At 29.5% G+C, this 19,336-nt stretch overlaps 3 protein-coding genes across 5 annotated transcripts; 2 read left to right on the forward strand and 1 right to left on the reverse strand.

Moving 5' to 3' along the window:
* The first annotated feature begins 95 nt into the window (after positions 1–95).
* On the forward strand, positions 96–2,272 carry LOC110637757 (tubulin beta chain). Its single transcript, XM_058131710.1, has 3 exons — positions 96–681; positions 845–1,114; positions 1,405–2,272. Exons 1-3 carry the CDS (start codon positions 288–290, stop codon positions 2,082–2,084), a joined length of 1,344 nt encoding a protein of 447 aa, XP_057987693.1. The 5' UTR covers positions 96–287; the 3' UTR covers positions 2,085–2,272.
* Positions 2,273–3,796: 1,524 nt separating this feature from the next.
* On the forward strand, positions 3,797–6,532 carry LOC110637756 (uncharacterized). 2 transcript variants are annotated; one of them, XM_021788077.2, is made up of 8 exons: positions 3,825–3,973; positions 4,170–4,352; positions 4,694–4,935; positions 5,203–5,325; positions 5,401–5,517; positions 5,595–5,768; positions 5,929–6,070; positions 6,177–6,532. In XM_021788077.2, exons 2-8 carry the CDS (start codon positions 4,193–4,195, stop codon positions 6,359–6,361), a joined length of 1,143 nt encoding a protein of 380 aa, XP_021643769.2. In that variant the 5' UTR covers positions 3,825–3,973; positions 4,170–4,192; the 3' UTR covers positions 6,362–6,532. The 2 variants fall into 2 exon arrangements, with proteins under 2 accessions (XP_021643768.2, XP_021643769.2); XM_021788076.2 differs by having other exon boundaries at positions 3,797–4,352.
* A 125-nt stretch (positions 6,533–6,657) lies between these two features.
* LOC110637755 (phosphomethylethanolamine N-methyltransferase) lies at positions 6,658–15,093 on the reverse strand. Of its 2 annotated transcripts, XM_058131711.1 has the most exons (13): positions 14,955–15,093; positions 14,793–14,855; positions 11,537–11,652; positions 11,236–11,373; positions 10,976–11,113; positions 9,945–10,088; positions 9,062–9,172; positions 8,822–8,963; positions 8,025–8,305; positions 7,449–7,610; positions 7,294–7,347; positions 7,130–7,204; positions 6,658–7,021 (listed from the first exon to the last, which is right to left on the reverse strand). In XM_058131711.1, exons 1-13 carry the CDS (start codon positions 14,965–14,967, stop codon positions 6,923–6,925), a joined length of 1,536 nt encoding a protein of 511 aa, XP_057987694.1. In that variant the 5' UTR covers positions 14,968–15,093; the 3' UTR covers positions 6,658–6,922. The 2 variants fall into 2 exon arrangements, with proteins under 2 accessions (XP_057987694.1, XP_057987695.1); XM_058131712.1 differs by lacking the exons at positions 14,793–14,855; positions 14,955–15,093 and adding an exon at positions 11,839–12,120.
* Between the last annotated feature and the right edge of the window lie 4,243 nt (positions 15,094–19,336).

A 19,336-nucleotide genomic window follows, 5' to 3' on the forward strand; every position in this document is an offset into this window, starting at 1 on the left:
AAATCAATACTTACAAATGGCAAACATTCATCCAATAAATCTTACTCACTAACAGACACTTAACTCATCTTTCACTAGACGGACAATTCTCCACCATTGGATCACTATCCCAAAACCTAATCCAATTGCTTCATTTTTCATCTCCAACCATTTATAAATACCTTCCATTGCTAATCACTCCCCACCCTCATTTCATCCCCTTATAAGGGAGTCAATTAGCTCTTACATACAAAGTCTATTGCTATTCCCATTTTACCCTTGGGCCGAAATTGTGCGGTTGGGTCAATATGCGCGAAATTCTTCACATTCAAGGAGGGCAATGTGGGAACCAAATTGGATCAAAATTCTGGGAGGTTGTCTGTGATGAACATGGGATTGATCCGACTGGCCGGTACACCGGAGATTCAGATTTACAGCTAGAGAGAGTGAATGTATATTACAATGAGGCTAACAATGGCAGGTATGTGCCCCGGGCTGTGCTTATGGACCTTGAGCCTGGTACTATGGACAGTGTAAGGACTGGCCCTTATGGGCAAATTTTTCGGCCTGATAACTTTGTATTTGGGCAGACTGGGGCTGGAAATAATTGGGCTAAGGGCCATTATACTGAAGGTGCTGAGCTGATTGACTCGGTCCTTGATGTTGTGAGGAAGGAGGTAGAGAACTGTGATTGCCTGCAAGGTTTGCCCTCCTTTTATCTGTTTTCATGTGATTATGAAAGTTATAGGATTTCCACTCTCTATCAATTAATCTCCTTTCTGATGGTCTTAAAACAATCAAATTTTCATTTGATCACAGAATTAACTTTTTTTGTTGGCCTTTTTTTTTTCCTTAATGAATGCAGGATTTCAAGTATGTCATTCGTTGGGAGGGGGAACTGGGTCTGGTATGGGAACTCTACTAATTTCAAAAATTAGAGAAGAGTACCCAGATAGAATGATGCTTACATTCTCAGTGTTTCCATCTCCAAAGGTCTCAGACACTGTTGTCGAGCCTTACAATGCTACACTTTCTGTTCATCAGCTGGTAGAAAATGCTGATGAGTGTATGGTACTTGATAATGAAGCACTCTATGATATTTGCTTCAGGACTCTCAAGCTCTCTACCCCAAGCTGTAAGTAGTATTCCAAGTTTGATCCTTGTTCTTTAATCTCTGAGTCATACACTACTAATTAGCTTCTGTGAAATATTGCATTGTTTTCATGTAAATTGCTTATAGACCAAAAATGCACTCCATTCGAACTCCAGACCTCACAGGTCTGAAGACGACTCCGGTGCTAAGCTCATCTATAGCAATACCAAGTTATTAACATCGTATGAGCTAGAACATACTTGTATAGTTGAGATATAGGAATTTAATTTTGTTGCTAAATGTTTCTGTTGAAAATTTCATTTGCTTCCCAGTTGGAGACTTGAATCATTTGATATCAGCAACAATGAGTGGAGTAACTTGCTGCTTGCGCTTTCCGGGCCAGCTAAATTCAGACCTGAGGAAGCTAGCAGTGAACTTAATCCCATTCCCAAGACTTCATTTCTTCATGGTAGGATTTGCACCCCTGACCTCTCGAGGATCACAGCAGTACCGAGCACTAACAGTCCCAGAGCTAACACAACAAATGTGGGATGCCAAGAACATGATGTGTGCAGCTGATCCTCGCCATGGGCGTTACCTTACAGCATCAGCAATGTTTAGAGGCAAAATGAGCACTAAAGAAGTCGACGAGCAGATGATAAATGTGCAGAACAAAAATTCTTCCTACTTCGTAGAATGGATACCCAACAATGTAAAGTCAAGCGTCTGTGATATCCCACCAAAAGGGCTTACCATGGCTTCAACATTTGTGGGGAATTCAACTTCTATACAGGAAATGTTTAGAAGAGTGAGTGAGCAGTTTACTGCTATGTTTAGGAGGAAAGCATTCTTGCATTGGTATACAGGAGAAGGAATGGATGAAATGGAGTTCACAGAAGCTGAAAGCAATGTGAATGATCTTGTTGCTGAATATCAGCAGTATCAGGATGCCACTGCTGATGAAGATGTTGAGTATGAGGAGGATGATGATCACGAGGGTGCGGAGAATTGAAGGTGTTCTGCTAATTTACTGCTTCGAATGTTTCGTGCAGTAATAAATCACTAGATTTTGATTGTTGAATGAACATTGTTGCTGTTGTTGTGATGGTGATGGATTCCTGAAGGTTTTTATTTGAGTAGTTCTCTGGTGTTGTAGTAGCATTGCTCTGCTCAAACACCATTTCAATTGCAACTTTTTACAGTTCAATAGAATATTTTCTATAAATAAAATAAAAATTCTTAAAAAAATGATAAATTTCTAATATAATTCATTAAACATAGCTATGAATTTCTTTATGTTAAATAGATTCATGAAAAAAAAAAAGAAAATTCATTTATAGAGAAACTCACAATGAATAACTCATAATACCAGCAAGATTGGTATATAATTAATAATTTAATTGTATTTAAGGGAGAGAAAACCTATAGTTATGGAGTCTCTAAACAGTTTAAGACTTAAAAATAAAGAAATTATATAATTATATTTTTTAAATTACAGAAATTGAATAAAATATAAATTAAAAACTAAAATGATTGAAATAATTAACTAAAAATATAAAAAATAATTAATATATTTTTAAAAATAAATAATTAAATTTATTAAAATATAAAAATTAAATAATAATTTTTTTTATTAATTAGTTACTAGCAGAATCTGATCAACGAGAAATGTAATTTGGGATTACCCAAATTTCACATTGAATTTTCTTTTGGTTTTACGTCACAATAATTGATGAAAGAGGGGAAAAAAATCCTAATAAAAGAGAAAAACTACAGCCACGGGTTCAGCACGTGTGGAATATCTGTAATGAAATGATTCTGAATTTGGACATTAATTATTCGTACGGATTTTACATACACGAGTCAATAATAAATGTGTATTACTGTTAAAATTATGATAATTTTAATATAATTTTTATTTTTATATAATTTATATATATAAAATTTTAAAAGATTAATTTCTGTATACACTACTCACTCACGAACTTCAATCAGGATCATATCAAAATATTTAATTCTTTATTATTTTTACTTTGACACTTTTTTTTATCAATAAATAAAATATACCCATGTAAAAGTTAATGATATAAATAAATAATTATTAAAATCATAATAATTTTAATAGAATTTTTATTTTTATATAATTCACTCATATACACTCTAAATTTTAATATTAACAAAAAATAATCAAAATTTTACGAGCTTAAATTAATTTTTTTTTTAAATTTAATTCAAATCGATTCAATTGAAATTCACTTTTTTTTTTAATTATTTTAAATCTCAAAATCACGTAAATATTTTTCAATATGATTTTGGTCGATAAACATTAGCCAAACAAAAATAGACCCACAAAGGCATTATTTTATTTTTAAGAAATAAAAAGATTTATCTTCATAAAAAAGCAAAAATGATTTATCAAATTGTCAAATGTGTAATAACATTTTATTTTTATATAGAATTAATATTTAATTATGATATAATTTTCTAAGAATTAAACTAATAATTATTTCTTTTTATTCAAAAAATAATTTCAAAATAAAAAAAAATATATATATATATATAAAGTTTTGAAAGATTTTGCATGAGGGGATAAATGCTATTATTAGCCTCTAGTGAGTGACCACGTGGGATTCTTCTAATTGGATCACATTCCGAAAAAATCGCATCATACTTTCTCTCTCCTTTCCTCACTTGAATATAAAATTCCATGGTCCCGAAATTTCCATTAATTAAAAACATGAAAAAAAATTTTCAATTAATAGTGTAACATACATGGTTCATATTGCCAGAGCATCAATGGCTTCTAGTTGGGCTTTTGTCTGAGGCTTCCATAATCATACCTCAGTCATGGCATACGCTTCTTCATCAACATGGAAAATTCCTGCTACAACAGCTAAAAGGGTCTCTGATTCTACCATTTCAGGCTATTTTCTCTTCTTCTCCACCATTCATAGCCCTCAACAATATAAAAGATCTCGTTTAACTACTTTCTCAGCTGACCCCTCTTCTTCTTCTTCTTCTTCTTCTTCTTCAAGCTCCTCTTGTTCTACTTCTATCAAAAAGTTGCCTAACAGCAAGAAACCATTAAAATTTGCAGAAACCTCTGATGGGTCTTTGTCAATGTTGTATTCTGATGAGTCCACCGCTGCACTTGATGAGGAGGAGGAAATCGTTTCGGAGAATGTTAAGAAGAAGAAGCAGCCTTTCTTGAGGGAGATTTTGTTTGCCTCTGACAAGATCAGGAGTATTCTCTTGCTTAATTTCATCACCATTGTCTATGGTATGTTTCTTATTCACTTTGAAGAAAAAAGAAATAAGCAATTCGATTATTTTAATAACTTAATTTGATTAGAACTAAATTACAATAACTAAGATTTTAAAAGAGTTCTTTTTTCGTTTTTTCCATTTTTTCAATTTGAATAATTTTTAATTTTCCTATAATTCTGAATTAATGCCATTAGCTTCTGTTAAAATATTGTGAAAAGAAAGGGGAGAAAAAGCACAAGAGAAATAAATTTTCAAATAGTTTTGGGTATGAAAATTGTTGTTCTTGTATACTTGTAAAATTTATCTGTTGTTCGAGCAGTCTAACTAAGAAGAAAGTTGGTTTGAAAATTTCAGCAAGTAACATTCCAGTAGTGAAAGCTGTTGAAGCTATGATGGATCCTGCAGCCTTCTCAGCTATGCGGTTTGTGATGTCTGCAATCCCACTTTTACCATTTGTGTTTCAAGCAAGAGATGATGTTAAGATCCGCAATGCAGGGATGGAGTTGGGATTATGGGTCAGTTTAGGGTACCTTATTGAGGCACTTGGACTACTTACATCTGATGCTGGCCGTGCATCATTCATTTCTATGTTTACGGTAAGCTCTCTGCAGTTGTGTATATAACATTCAATTCTTTGTTGTAAACCAACCTCAAAATCCACTGAAAATTGTAGAATTGGCATTTGTGTATGTATTTTAGATTCTTGCTGTCTTTCTCTATGACAAATCAACTAAGCCATACTCCTTATTTTGTTGGGATGAGTATATGAATCATTTTTCACCATGCCTCTCGGTTTAGGCCTGAAGAAATAATCTTCTTTATATGATCTATATTCCAGATGACTGAATCTCTCTCTGATTCAGGTTGTTGTAGTACCACTGCTTGATGGAATGTTAGGAGCAATAATACCTGCTCGTACTTGGTTTGGAGTTCTCATGTCTGCCATTGGAGTTGCTATGCTGGAATGCAGTGGATCTCCTCCAAATGTAAGTTCATCACTACTCACCCCCTCCACCCTAATAATCATGTTAATAGTTTGATTAGAGCATGACCTTTTTCAGGTTGGTGACCTTTTGAACTTTTTGAGTGCAATTTTTTTTGGAATTCATATGCTTAGAACTGAACATTTTTCAAGAATTACCAAGAAAGAGAACTTCTTGCCTCTTCTTGGATATGAGGTATGATACTTGAGCATGATTGAATATTAAGATTTTCAATGCGTAAGTTTTTGAAAAATTACCTGGTTTGATTGCAGGTATGTGTTGTCGCTCTGTTATCCACAATTTGGGTTATAGTTGGGGGATGGTTCCAAGAGCAGGACCTATCACCATGGACATGGGCAGTGATGTGGAACTGGATTGTTGCATTTCCATGGATCCCTGCTCTTTATACTGGAGCATTCTCAACTGGATTATGCTTATGGGTAGAGGTACTCTTCTTTGATGCCTAACCACTCTTTTGAAGCCATTTCATTAAACCAGTTTCATGATCTTTCAGCAAATTGCTGAATTCAAACCTTTCCAGATATTACATTTGTGGTTCCTTGTATTTGGATTAGTTCCTCATGAGAATCATATTGATTCATACAGATTGCTGCAATGCGTGATGTTTCAGCAACAGAAACAGCGATAATTTATGGGTTAGAGCCATTGTGGGGTGCTGGTTTCGCTTGGTTTCTTCTTGGTGAAAGGTGGGGAACGGCTGGATGGTTTGGGGCAGCTCTCGTCCTTGGTAAGGTCTAAATATTTCAGTTTCTTGAGGGTGAAAGAGATTGTAGCATTATTTGCCAAGTGCACTAAAAAATTAGTCAACCTAATCAGCCAAATCTTTATTGTAGGTGGAAGCTTGATAGTGCAGATATTTGGAACCTTAACGCCCAATTACGAATCAATAAAGGTTGGAAAGGATAAAGAGAAAGATGATCTCCTCCTGGTTCCAGATAAGCAAAAACTGCAAAATAGCCTCTCAGCTTCACCAGTGGTTGTCAGGTCAAGGAAGGATATAATTGATATGTTGAAATGATCCCATCTACTAGCATTTCCTTAAATTTGTATGTATTTTCATAAAAATAAAAAAATAAAAAAATTGCATATGTATATAGTGATGGCTTAACATGTATGTTTCCCTTGCAAAGTTCTGGAGGTGTTTTGCTATTCCCTCCTATAATTCAAGATCTCAACTATTTTGGATTCATGTTCAATATGGTTGGAAGAGATCCAGGTATCCTTTCAACCATAAATACAACAAGACATCCATAATTGTTAGGTTAAAATAAGTCCATCCAAACAACCTTAGGCAAGTCAACTCTGGCACAGATATTAGGTCCAAATGAAAGGTAGTTTTATTAAGACATGAAAATGTTGCAGCAATAGTTATAGCCCAGTGATAGCTGCATATATGTTGAACTTAAGAGACTCAGGTACGACTACCCCCTCCCCCAACATATGTAATAAAAAAAAAAAAGACATAAAAATGCTAGAATAATTTAAGTTCAAGCATAGGCTTGAGTCATACAATCATCAAAGGTTGATGGTTCATTGCTCAGAAATTTATTCAATGCTTTAGAAGTAGTGCATGTGATACTCATTTTTTCTTTGCAATAAACAGGCCCCATCGCTGCTCACCGGATGAGCTCCTAATCAACTTTGCCTTCCATCCACCGACTATATCATTATAGTCCTCCTGGATGCAGACAATAAACAAGAGAAGTGTACAAATAATGAGTTGTAAAGCTTAAGATAAATCAGATAAATAGAGATTAAACGAACAAAAATAAGGGGCTAAACACACTTCAGAAAAGTCTTGGATGAATTCATCCTTCTCCTTCTCGACAGCATTTAATTCCTGTTGCAGAACTTGATTAAACTGCAGCACAAAAAACAAGTTTTAGACAGCAAAGCCAACATAATTCATATTTATACAAACTTCACAGGAAATAATGGTTTGAGCAAAACCTGATCAGTTCTGTCCTCTGCAATCACATCATCAAAACCAGCATCCCTAAGCATCTACGTATCATTTAGAACAGAACAAAAAGGTAAGCATTTCATAAACTGCAATCAAACAACCACAAAAAGAAAATATCGTGTTATTCCATATGAAAATATACCTGCCCATATGCTTTTACATCATGAAGATCATATCCTCTCTGCTTAATATACTCCGAAAATTCTGGCGATGGAGTTCCAGCATTCTTGCAATAATCACTTATAAGAACTTTACCTCCAGGCTTCAACCACTTGAAGAATGATTTAAACAATGCAGGTTTGTCCTAAAGTATTGCAAAAGCAAAATGTATACACACGTTAAGATGTAAAATTAATCAACTCAAATATCAGAATATGTCAATTTGACATCTGCCTAATACAGCATCCATTCAATAAACAAACAGCTAATTGTAATGAATCTCTTCCATCACTAAGAAAATAGAAGAATCCTCTGTAAGTCTACGCTTGTTTCTATTAGTCAGGTGTATTTACAATTTTGAATGTGAAGAGGCTACCAGAAGGGCTTTATTTTATCTAAGAAGAGGTAAAAAGAAGCCTGGCATATTGACTGGTGAATATCTTAACAACATTGTTAGGAAAGGTAAAAGTCCTGAACCAACACAATCCACTGATAACATTTAAGAAATTTAAAAGGAAACAAAGAAAGAAAAACACATAAAACATCAGAAGAGCCTTACTTGAATGTGCAGAATGGTGTCACGGCTGTAGATAACATCAAATGTGTTATCAGGATATGTCTTCTTTGTGCAATCAGCAACTTCAAACTCAACATTGCATTTGAGTCCAATGGCAGATTCAAGAGCAATAGATATCATATTAATTGAGAGGTCAATGCCAATAACTTCCACATCAAAGTTCTCAGCCATGTAAAAGTCACCTCCTCCAATACCACATCCAACATCTAGGACTTTCTGGCCAGGCTTAAGATCCAGCTTTGCCACAAATTCTTTAGTTGTTTCTGCACAAATGCAAATTTACATTTAATAGCAAGACAAGTAAACAGGAATAAGAGATGATTGCCCTAATCTTCAAACAACTTTTCAGATTGATAGTTTATAGTATAAGAACTTTTTCCAGGAAACCTTTAAAAAATACACATATTTAAAAAAATAGCATTTAAGTGTAGTCAAAATATACATCTCGAAAGTATATATTTTGGTTCTTAATATCCAAAATCACTTTAATGTACAGTAAGGCATATATCACATAAAATAGATGCATAAATCATTGCATGCTCATGTGTATCAGTGTATGTGTTTTTGTGCAAGGATCTAGAAAATGATGATGGAACTGCAAATCTATACAAATAATCGCATTTCTTATTTCCTTTCAAGCATTCATTATTCATATTTGTGTTTGTGCTTACCCTTTAGCTTGCAAAATTCAAAATCAGTTTCATTCTCATGCCAAGGACATGGAGCAATAGTGTAAAAAAGGCAATTGATTTTTCCACCAAAAGGAAAATGCAACATACCAATTCCTCCTGTGCTTACAAAACCTTTTCCAAAGACACGCTCATAGCGTAGGATGCCATTACATTTATATTGAACATTATCCAAGAACTGCTGGAACCCCTTATCATCTTGTGAACTTACTTTCTGCCATATCCAACATATCTGTTCCACAAAAACATCACTCTGCACTGTCAGTGAACTAATTCACATGAGAGTATGAGACTCAGAGAAAAACAATCAAATATGTCAGCTTTTATTGCCTGATTTTGATTCTTCTTATTCCTCACATAAGCTCCAATGCATTTGCAGCCAATAAGAGTGAGTTCATAAGAATTTCCAGAACCATCATGGGTATGGCACTCTTTAAAGACCTGTAAATATGATACATCAGTAACAAATATTTGATTACCTGTGTTGTAAAACCCAGACTGGCCTGGCTGGTTCAATCGGAAAAAATGGGTACCACACCTTTGGCCAGTCTAGTATTCCCCTAAAACTCAGAAACATAAAACCCATTCAAAACCTAGCAACCCAGCTGGTTAATCTATGATCTGATCAATCCAATAATGGGTCACACAGGAGGAATGGGTTTCAATTAATTTTATATTTTTTTATCAATTATATTTATAAAACGATGTCACCTTGTACATATGGGGCAGTCAGTTACACTAGTTGGTTCTTAAACCCTTAACATTCTATCTTCACTGGTTCTCATGCCAAGCCAGGCCTGAAAACCTTGTTGATTACACATATTCATTCTCATGAAAAACTGACTTCTTTCGCATCATATGCATCACCTACCCTAAGTATGCACGTTATGACTTAGGAGTCATACTGTATATTCTAGCATTTAAAACTTTCTATTTATCAATATTATTTTTCTCTTGAAACTAGGCTGCAATGAGTTTGAAGTCAAATCATCAATTTAATCCTGTCCCTATACATGCTAGGCTGCTTTACATTAATAGTCCTTGACAGATAATAGCACGAATGCCATTATAAAGTGAGATTCACAATCTGAAAACACTATTTGAAGCCACCAAAACATATGAAAGTAAAGACAAGCCAGAGTTACATAATTGATTATACATTCAATTGGAAAATAGCTTTCAAGAAAAATATATATTTGGAACAAAGGCAGACCTTTGTGTAAAATCTGGGCTCCCGGTAATGAGTTGGGTTGTATTTTCGCTTACTATCTCCAGATTGATGGAAACAAGACTCTCTGAAAAAAATATACCCGCCAACCTTTAACCATTTGACCATCCTTTCCGCCAGATTCTCTACCTATCATGATTTACATTAAATTAAAATACATCATTAAACTTATAATGACAAAGCCTGCAACTGTCAAAGAACAAAGATGACTAGAATTCATGAGCTATTTTAAAATCATCTACCCATGCACAAGAAATATCTTAACCAAGCCATAAATTTGATTAAAATTACATGTGAACAGAACCAGCACAGGGGCAAATACAAGAGTCTGAAGACATTAGGGAACAAAAAAGTGCAGCAAGATAGACACCAATTATGATACCAAATGTGAGAATTGGAATCTTTAAATTAAATCTATGAACAGGTAAGCATATTATGCATAAACAATAGCTATTATTAGCCAAAGCCATTGGTTTCCATTACTCTTTACTTGCGCATTCATATTCTTACCGTTGGTAACCATCTACAAATCCCCACAGAGAGTGCTATTTTAATACATAAGTTAATGACAATGAACTTTTTGCCCCATTACCACAATATTTTTCTCTCTCCCTCTATTTTTCCCCTTTTTTTTGTGGTTTTTTTTTGGGGGCGGGGGGGAGAGGGAGAGAAGGGAGGGAGTGTTATGGTCTAATAGAGAAAAGGTCTTAAGGAAGCAAATCAGAAAACAGTAATACCTTCATTTGTTTTTTTTTTTCTCATTAAAAGTCAAATAAGAGTAAGAAAAAGATTGCTCAATGCTCACATAAAAAAGGGAAATGAATATGAAAAGCCAAAAACAATAATAAAGTCATGATCATCACTAATATTAACAAAACTATAATATAGACTGCAATTAAATCGATAAAACATTCAAGTTCTAAATAATTATAATGATACTGTACAATTAAAAAAATCCCATATGCTACTGTGCAATTAATTAACAAAGGAACTGCTGGAAGACGCAAGAATTTCACCTCTTTATCTGAGAGATACATAAGAAGCCAATTTGAGAATATTAAATCCACTGATCCTTCTGAAAATTTCAAGTCAGGGGATGTCACATCAGCACACATAAACTTGACATTCTTGTGGTGTCCATTAATGCTTTCATTCTGCAAAAATAAAAGAGATTTAGATGAAAATTATTCAAAGAACTAATATTCTTTACGTCCTATTAGGCAAGCATAAACAAAATCATCTTCGCGAAGAGCTAAAGATAGAAAACCAAATTCACCTTCTTTATCACGCTCTCAATGAAGTCCACGGCAACAAGCTGCCCAGCTTTCTGCGCTAATTCCCCAGTGAAACGACCAATACCAGCTCCAAACTCCAAAACTGATTTTCCTTCGTATGATGGGAGCAGAGAAAGCACCTGCACGGTGTCCCAACAATTAATTTAAGTTTCTAAATCAATATTAAACAACTACTATGCAGATTGAATATAAGAGTTTCGCTTTATATATATATATATATATATATAGAGAGAGAGAGAGAGAGAGAGAGAGGTTGTTGCGGGGGGGGAGGGATTAGGGTACCTCGGGACGTTCTTCTTTGTCAAGATCAGAGGCCTTGGAGTCAAGCATCATTGCCTCCACCGTCAAATTGGCAGAGTGCTCGATCCAATAGTTCTTCTGAACCTCACGCTCTTCAACTATTAAACCGACAAACAAAAGAAGAACAAATAAAAAAAGACATGATTAAAACGATCAAAGCATTAGAAATCCAGAATTCGTTTATCATTCCCAAGTCTAGTCCCCAACCCAGATCCCAATTTCATTTCTTCTTCAATTATGGTTTGAACCCAAATGAAAAAACTCAATGAAAAAGGAATGTATACCATGAGCAGCCATTCTTCAAATCAAGAAAGATTAAAATTCGAGTAGGAAATGCAAGAAGCGAGGTCTAGATTTGAAGTTCTAAAGGCAAAGGGCAAGGAAATGAGACAAGCAAGAAAGGGTTCTAACAGCCCTCTACGGCAACACGAGATCTAGAAAAGCTCCTGGATCTGCGGTTAAAAACTCTGCCTTTCTGTTGCATCACCAAATCTGCAATGCAGGAGGATGGGGCTCTTCCGCTGAGTTTTGGGATTGGTTTGTATCGGTTGCTGAAACTTTGGCATGCGTGAGGTTTTATAGAGATACATCAGACCTTGCATATGTACAATTTTACCCTCCAAAACAATTTTATTCAATTAAATAATTAGATACTCAAATGATTTTTTTCCTTTTTATAATTACTCTAATAGATTTAACGCTATTTGATATTATTATTGAATTTATTATTAAAAAAATTATTTTTTTAAATAAATTAATTAAAAATAATTTAAAATTTATATTTTTCAAAAAAAAAATAATATATGTATTAGTACGTAAAATAAAAATATTATGGGCTATAATTAATATCTTTTTTTAATAAATCATAATTTTTAACTCAATTGATTATATCTGTCTGCTTGTGTTGAGAAGTCTATTATAACGGTTAAGTGTTCCTAACATAAATTTTTTTAATTTACAATAACCAAATACTCAACTTTACTTAAGAAATACGAAATTTTATTTACCACTCTCATCAACTTCGTTCATCATAATTAATATATTTTGGTCGCCAAAATAACTATAAGTTACTTAGCAAATTAAGACAATAAATTTTAATTTACTATTATTATATATATAATTTTACCATATTCAAATAGTTTGAGAATTCCCCAATATGCTTTCCATTTATCTAGTTGTTAGTGCTTTGAAATCTATTATTTTGTTTTAAGTAGTAAAAATGTTTTCCACATTCTTGTCAATGATATATCCACATAAGTTTTTCTTAAAAAAAATGTTGATAGTATGTTATATTTCTAAATATAATTTTACATAATATTTAGATTGTATAAATTTAAAAATTATTTTACTTAAAATACATTTCATTAATTAATAAAATATATTCATAAATAAATTCTCATATTTAATAATTTCATTAATCAATTAATTTAATTTAATCAAAGTCAAGTCAATTTTGAATTTTACTAGTTGAATTTTGATTTGCAAAATAGATCTGATTATTATAAGCTCGATTTTTTTATTGTTATTAAATTAAATATTTTTATTTAAATATTAATAAAGAGAGATTTGATAGTTTTGAATTGATTGGCGAAAAGTGACTTTCGAGGAAGCAGCGAACGGGCGAAGGAAGAAGAGAATCTGGGCAACGTGTAGTGGTAGGTGCAATGGTATCATGTGATCCTATGATCATCGGCCACGTGGTATTTATGACCATATAATTTATATATGTATATATTTTAAATTATTGGACCAGTGCAACGTGCACTGCAGCGATTCCTGACCTCGACGCTCCAGTCTTTGTTTTCTAGCTTCAAAAAACGACATTTTCTTTGAATGTGTCGTTGTCGTTTACATATCATTGCTGCTGAATCATCAGTTTTCGAAATTAAAATTCCATATACAGAGTGACACTTAGAATATGTTTAATAAAAAATTTAAAAATAAAAAGTTAAATATTATTTTTATAAATTAATTATTAACTAAACTTTTCCATGTTAATATTTAATTTTTAAAAATATATAAATATTAAGATTTATTTATAAAAAATTTATAAATATTTTTAATATTTTTTAATGTTTGAGATATTTAAAAAAAATAATTAATAAAAAATATTTTTTAATTAAAAAAATATAATTATTTTTAAAGAAAACTACTTTTATTTTTTTTAAAAGAAGAAGTTTTTTTTTTATTTTTTAAATTTTAATAATTTTATTAAAATAATAATATATTTATACATATATGAAATAAATGTATATCGTTAATTTAATATTATATCATTAATTTAATATTATATTCAAATAATAAAAAATATTTTTATATAAAATATTTTTTTTAGTGAAAAATATTTTTCATGTATAAATTATTTTTTCGTGAAATAAAGGGAGTTTTAATAAGGTATAAAATTAACTAATTTTTTCAAGTATCTAAATAATATTTATAAGAGATTAAAAGTCATAAGTGTAACAATTATTTTTTTCGTTAATCTCATATTAAATTCTCCTTTACGCATAACAAGTAATTATTATTTAGAAGGAAAAAAATGTGTTGAAAATATAGGAAAAATTAAATATTATGAGACTTACTTATATCTATCTCTGTAATTCTCATTGATTTACTATTCTATGCAAGTCATCTTATATAAAATTACCGCTATATTATATAATTTTTCGTCAGTTTGACATTGATAAAAAATTATATATTTTATTATATTATTAAAAATTAAAATTAAAGTAAATTTAATAAAAATTTAAAATAATATTAAAAAAAATAAATTTCAAATGTATTTAAAAAAATCATAATTTCAAATACATATTTATCCTTAAAAAAAACTTGAATAAAATGGATGAAATTATATTTTTTTTGGTTTGAAAAGAGATAGGAAAATAAAAGAGAGGGAAAATATCTTTCATTTTCCAATGTATATTTTTCATTTGAGAGAAAATAAGAAAACAATTTGTGAAATGTATACTTTTATTTGGAAATTACATGCATATCCTTATATGAACAATAAGAACAACAACAAATGATGGGTACATTGCCAAATAATTTTTTTTTTTAAAGAAAATTTTTATATTATATATATTATTTTATTTTTATTTTTATTTTTTAATCCACCAAAAGATTTTCACTTTAAAATGTTTAAAAATCTTTAAAACTGCCTCTTACTTATCTTGAAGCTGTGAAGAAATTTTACTTTACTCCACTTCCCCCTAAACAGATTATGAGATTCTAATTGCACCTTTGTAAAAAGACCTTGCTTCATAGTTGAAATGTTTGCTATCTGGGTCTGTAATTGCCTTCCCTATTGCAATATAAGCAAGAAACATTGTGAATAAATAGCATAGAATTTACCTTTTTTTTCAAAAAAAAAAAAAAGGAAAAAAATATAATAAAAGCTCACCTCTAGCAGCCATTGCAGAGAATTGCAAGAAGAGATTTCAAAGGGGAAGGATGGAAATGCCAAATGAAAGCAAACTATGAAGCAAAGCAGAAAAGCAGAGGAGTTTGTGACTTGTGGTTGCATGATGAGGAGGCTATTTATAGAGGGAATTTTCTTTTTTTTTTTTTCTTTTTTTTTCTGCTTGTTATTGTGGTGCGAAACTCTTTTTAGGAAAAAAAAAAGATCGTATTAAATACTATTGAAAAAAAGTTTAGAAAAAATTATTTTATTATTTTAATATCTTAATAATTAAAATTTATTAAATTTAATTTTAGATTATATTTTTAATACTATCTACTTAATATATTTTAAAAAAAGTATTTTTCTCGACGGCTTCAATAATAATGATGTCAAATAATCTTTTAGGCTCGGTTCATTTTGAAAAATGTTTTTTATATTTTTTAATATTTGAGCTATTCTAAAAATTGATTAACGAAAAATATCTTTCAGGTCAAAGGAGAGTCAATAGAAAATATAAACTAAGTTTTTTTTTTCTTTTCAAAAGAGTAAATTATTTTTTAAAATTTGATATGAAAATACTTATACATGTATAATATAAATATATACTATTAATTTAATATTATAATTAAATAATAAAAAATATTTTTTAAAAAATAACTTTTGTAAAAAATATTTTACAGACATAAATTATTTTTTACAAAATAAATAAAATCTTAATTTTATTTTATTTTTTCTATATGAATTATATGTGAATATCATATTATTATATTATCCTTTTATTGGCAAAGTGGACCATATAATTAAAAAGTTTTTAAAAGAAGACCACACTTTTAATTTTTTTTAATTGTTTTTTTCTTTGTATTATATTATATATAAAGTATAAAGTGAAATTCCAATGTACTATTTAATTTTATTTTAATTTATATTAAAAAAATTATTTAGTGGATGCTTTAGAAAGCAAATGGCTTTTTTCTTTTTTTCATAAGCAATGGGCAATGAAATATGGCTTTTGCTATTCTAAAGGGAGAGGAAATAGGAAGGACAGTGGGCATGTGACAGATGGGGCCCTCACTCTTCAGTAATTTTTTGTCACTATTCAAGTACTCAAAAAATATGCTTGTTTGATTGTGTTTCAATGGAAATTTACATGCTCTCCAATGTTTGATAAAAAAGCATGTTAAGAATATTTACTTTTTACAATACATCAGTAAGTTTTTAGAGTGTTTGATTTAGTTTTGTTTTTAGTATTTATGGTCATAGGTAATTTTTTAGCATTGAGATTAAATTTATTTTTTGGACTTCTTAAAGATATATTTTCTTAAATTAACTTGATGTATTTATAAATTATAAATCATTTTAAAATACTCTTTAATAGAGTCAAACTCTAATTAATAATGAAAGAAACTCTTATTTTTACTGATTGGGCAACTTAATTTGATTTTTTAGATTTTGAATTAATATATATTTAATAATATAAAAAATTAATGTATTTAGGCATCGTTTATTTTACATAAAATATTTTTCATAATTTAAAGCATTTGAGATATTCAGAAAAATAAATTAATAGAAAATATTTTACTGGTCAAATAAAAAACTAAAGTTCTTTTAAAGGAAATTACTCCTCTTCTCATGGGAGAAAGTCATTTTTTGGATTTTAAAAGTTTTATTAAAATGTGAAAAATATTTATATATGCATGATATAAATACATATTATTAATTTAATATTATAATTAAATTATAAAAAATATTTTCATGCAAAACATTTTCTTATAAAATAATTTAATGAAATTCATTTTTCATATGCAATATATTTTTCATGAAATAAACACAGTCTAAATTATAATTTTTTTAAAAGAAATTAGATTTTACCAAAAATACTCGACTCAACTTAACTAAACCTTTATCCTAAAATTTGGAGTTGACTATATAGATTCTCTTTCTCCACTCTAAACGATTTTGAGTTAAATCCTCGAAAATGTATAATGCAAGTAAATAATGCCCTGACGTTTATATAATTTGAATCCATATCATAAAGTGTGACGAAATTTTTACGTTATTTATCATCTACAGCAACCCTCCTCCTTTATCTGGGTTTAAGACCGACTAAGGGCAAACTACTTAGACGGAGTTAGATTTTGCCAAAAATGATGAATCAATATTAATTTTTACACATTTTGGCTCTTAGTTTCTTAATTTCCCATAATTTACTTTATATTTTTGTTTGGGTTTCTTGAAATTGCTTTTTGTATATATAAAGTTGAATTTCATTTGGTGTAGCATTACAAATTATTTACTTTTCTAAATTTGTGCTTACTTAGTTTTCTTAAGATTCTTGCACCTTACTTTATTGGTTTTCAATGAAGTTCTTTCATTCTTTGAATATAGGGCTGTGTTTGGTGGGAAGAGAATAAGTTAAAATTAGGAAATGAATCTTATCAATAATTTATAAAAAAAAAAAATCCTTCCAAACAAACATATCATAAGCTTTATCAATTTCAAATTTGTATATCTAAAACTTTATTTCTTCTTTTAGCTCTTGTTATTTCTTTTTTTTATATATATATATATATATATTTGGATTGCTTTTTCATATTTCTTGAACATAGTTTCATTATTAGCACAGAGGGAGGATTCCCGCTACCGTTTCATTGCTATTCGGTACTTTCTGGAGTCACCGGTCATTGTTAGGGAAGGTCACCGGCGTTGATTCTTTGGCCAAATGGAAAGAATGGAGGGAGAGAGGGTACGGAAGCTAGGTGGAAGACTTTTGCTGAGGAAAGGGATGCACCTAGACGACTTTGGGTCTAGGTTCATGGGTTATTTTCGTTATTTATTTATTAATTATTATTATTATTATTATTATTATTATTATTATTATTATTATTATTATCTGAAAATATATTTAATTAAAATATTAATAGAATATTATAATATAAACACATTTTATAACTTTCTAAAATGGATAATAACAAAGTAAAAATTTTAATCCTTTCAAATCTATAATAAATTTTTTTTTATATTAATTTAAATTTTATTGGTAACAAAATTCTAAAATTTTTATTATTATTTAAAGAATTAACCTTTTACATCTTTTTTAAATGGACTTGAGTTGGTATATTTTGAATTGTGAATTGACTTAGATTACTTAGGTTAATTTTTATATTTCGTCCTGAATTTTATATTGTTTTTTGTTTTTTTTTAATTTTAATTTATTATTAAAAAATTTCAAAATTTTAACTTTATTTTATAAAAATTCCTTTAACTTGCATAGTAAATTTCTAGATTAAAATTTTTTTTTATATTACAGTGTGAGATTTACAAATACAGTTTCAGTAATTTTTAATAAATAATAAATTTACCTCTATTTTATGAAATAAATTATTGTAATGATATTAGTATTTTTACGATAAGTCTAAATGGCAATTGAAATAATTAATATTTTTTTAATATAAAAAAAAGAAAGTAAAAAATTTTTTTTATCACTTTTTCAACTTAAAAAACCTGCTTATAATAAGTTAGAAAAATTTTTATGAAAAAAAATTAAAATTTAAAATTTTTTTAATAATAAATTAAAGTAAAACATAAAATATAAAAATTACCCAGATTACTCATTAGATCACTACTTGCTTCCAGTCAAATAATACAAATTGAAGGGGCTAACCTTTACCTGTGCAAGTCATATTCAAATTATTTTAATATAAATTTCATTATTTTTTATTCAGCTTGAGATACAACAAATTTGAGTTACAGTGAGAAAGGTGATGCAATAAGTTATATTGTTGCAACAAGAATGGATGACAACAAAAGTGAGGGGGGAGACTAGGGGAAGATTTGTTTTTTTCAAATACTTTTTGTTATTATTTATTATATTTTTAATAGTTATTTTTTAACAATTAAATTAATAAATGATTGTCTTGCACAACTTGGGGAGTTAAAAATAAGGTAAATTATAATTTAATTTTTAATATTTAATAAAATTTATAATTTAATACTTGTATTTTTGAAATAAAATAATTTAGTTCATAAAATTTGATAAAACTTATAATTTAATTCTTCTATTTAATTTTCCTTATAATTGATCGCTATATTTTTAACTAAAACAATTTAGTTCCTTCGGTTTTGTATTATAAATAAAATATTTTCTTGATTTAAATTTATAAATAAAATAGTCAATTGATTTAAACTATTTTATTTATAATACAAAACTTTAGAAATTAAATTATTAAAGTTAGAAAATATATAGAACTGAAAGTATTTTGATCATTTTTACTATAATTAATAGTAAATTTGATGAAAATTCATGCTGAAATATTAAATTATAGGTTTTGTCGAATTTTAAAGACTAAATTATGAACTAAGTTATAAATTTTATTAAATCTCAC

This window comes from Hevea brasiliensis, chromosome 13 (genome assembly GCF_030052815.1).
Source record: "Hevea brasiliensis isolate MT/VB/25A 57/8 chromosome 13, ASM3005281v1, whole genome shotgun sequence".
In the NCBI taxonomy this organism is placed as follows: Eukaryota; Viridiplantae; Streptophyta; class Magnoliopsida; order Malpighiales; family Euphorbiaceae; genus Hevea; species Hevea brasiliensis.

Coding starts and splice junctions, on each gene's coding strand:
- LOC110637756 (XM_021788076.2), top strand. CDS start 3,920: ATGGCATACGCTTCTTCATCAACATGGAAAATTCCTGCTACAACAGCT. Junction 5,326..5,400: donor GCAGTGGATCTCCTCCAAAT/GTAAGTTCATCA, acceptor GACCTTTTTCAG/GTTGGTGACCTTTTGAACTT. Junction 6,071..6,176: donor TGGGGCAGCTCTCGTCCTTG/GTAAGGTCTAAA, acceptor TCTTTATTGTAG/GTGGAAGCTTGATAGTGCAG.
- LOC110637755 (XM_058131711.1), bottom strand. Junction 11,114..11,235: donor TTGAGAGCGTGATAAAGAAG/GTGAATTTGGTT, acceptor TTATTTTTGCAG/AATGAAAGCATTAATGGACA. Junction 9,173..9,944: donor AGCCCAGATTTTACACAAAG/GTCTGCCTTTGT, acceptor TCATATTTACAG/GTCTTTAAAGAGTGCCATAC.
- LOC110637757 (XM_058131710.1), top strand. CDS start 288: ATGCGCGAAATTCTTCACATTCAAGGAGGGCAATGTGGGAACCAAATT. Junction 682..844: donor GAACTGTGATTGCCTGCAAG/GTTTGCCCTCCT, acceptor TAATGAATGCAG/GATTTCAAGTATGTCATTCG. Junction 1,115..1,404: donor CAAGCTCTCTACCCCAAGCT/GTAAGTAGTATT, acceptor TTTGCTTCCCAG/TTGGAGACTTGAATCATTTG.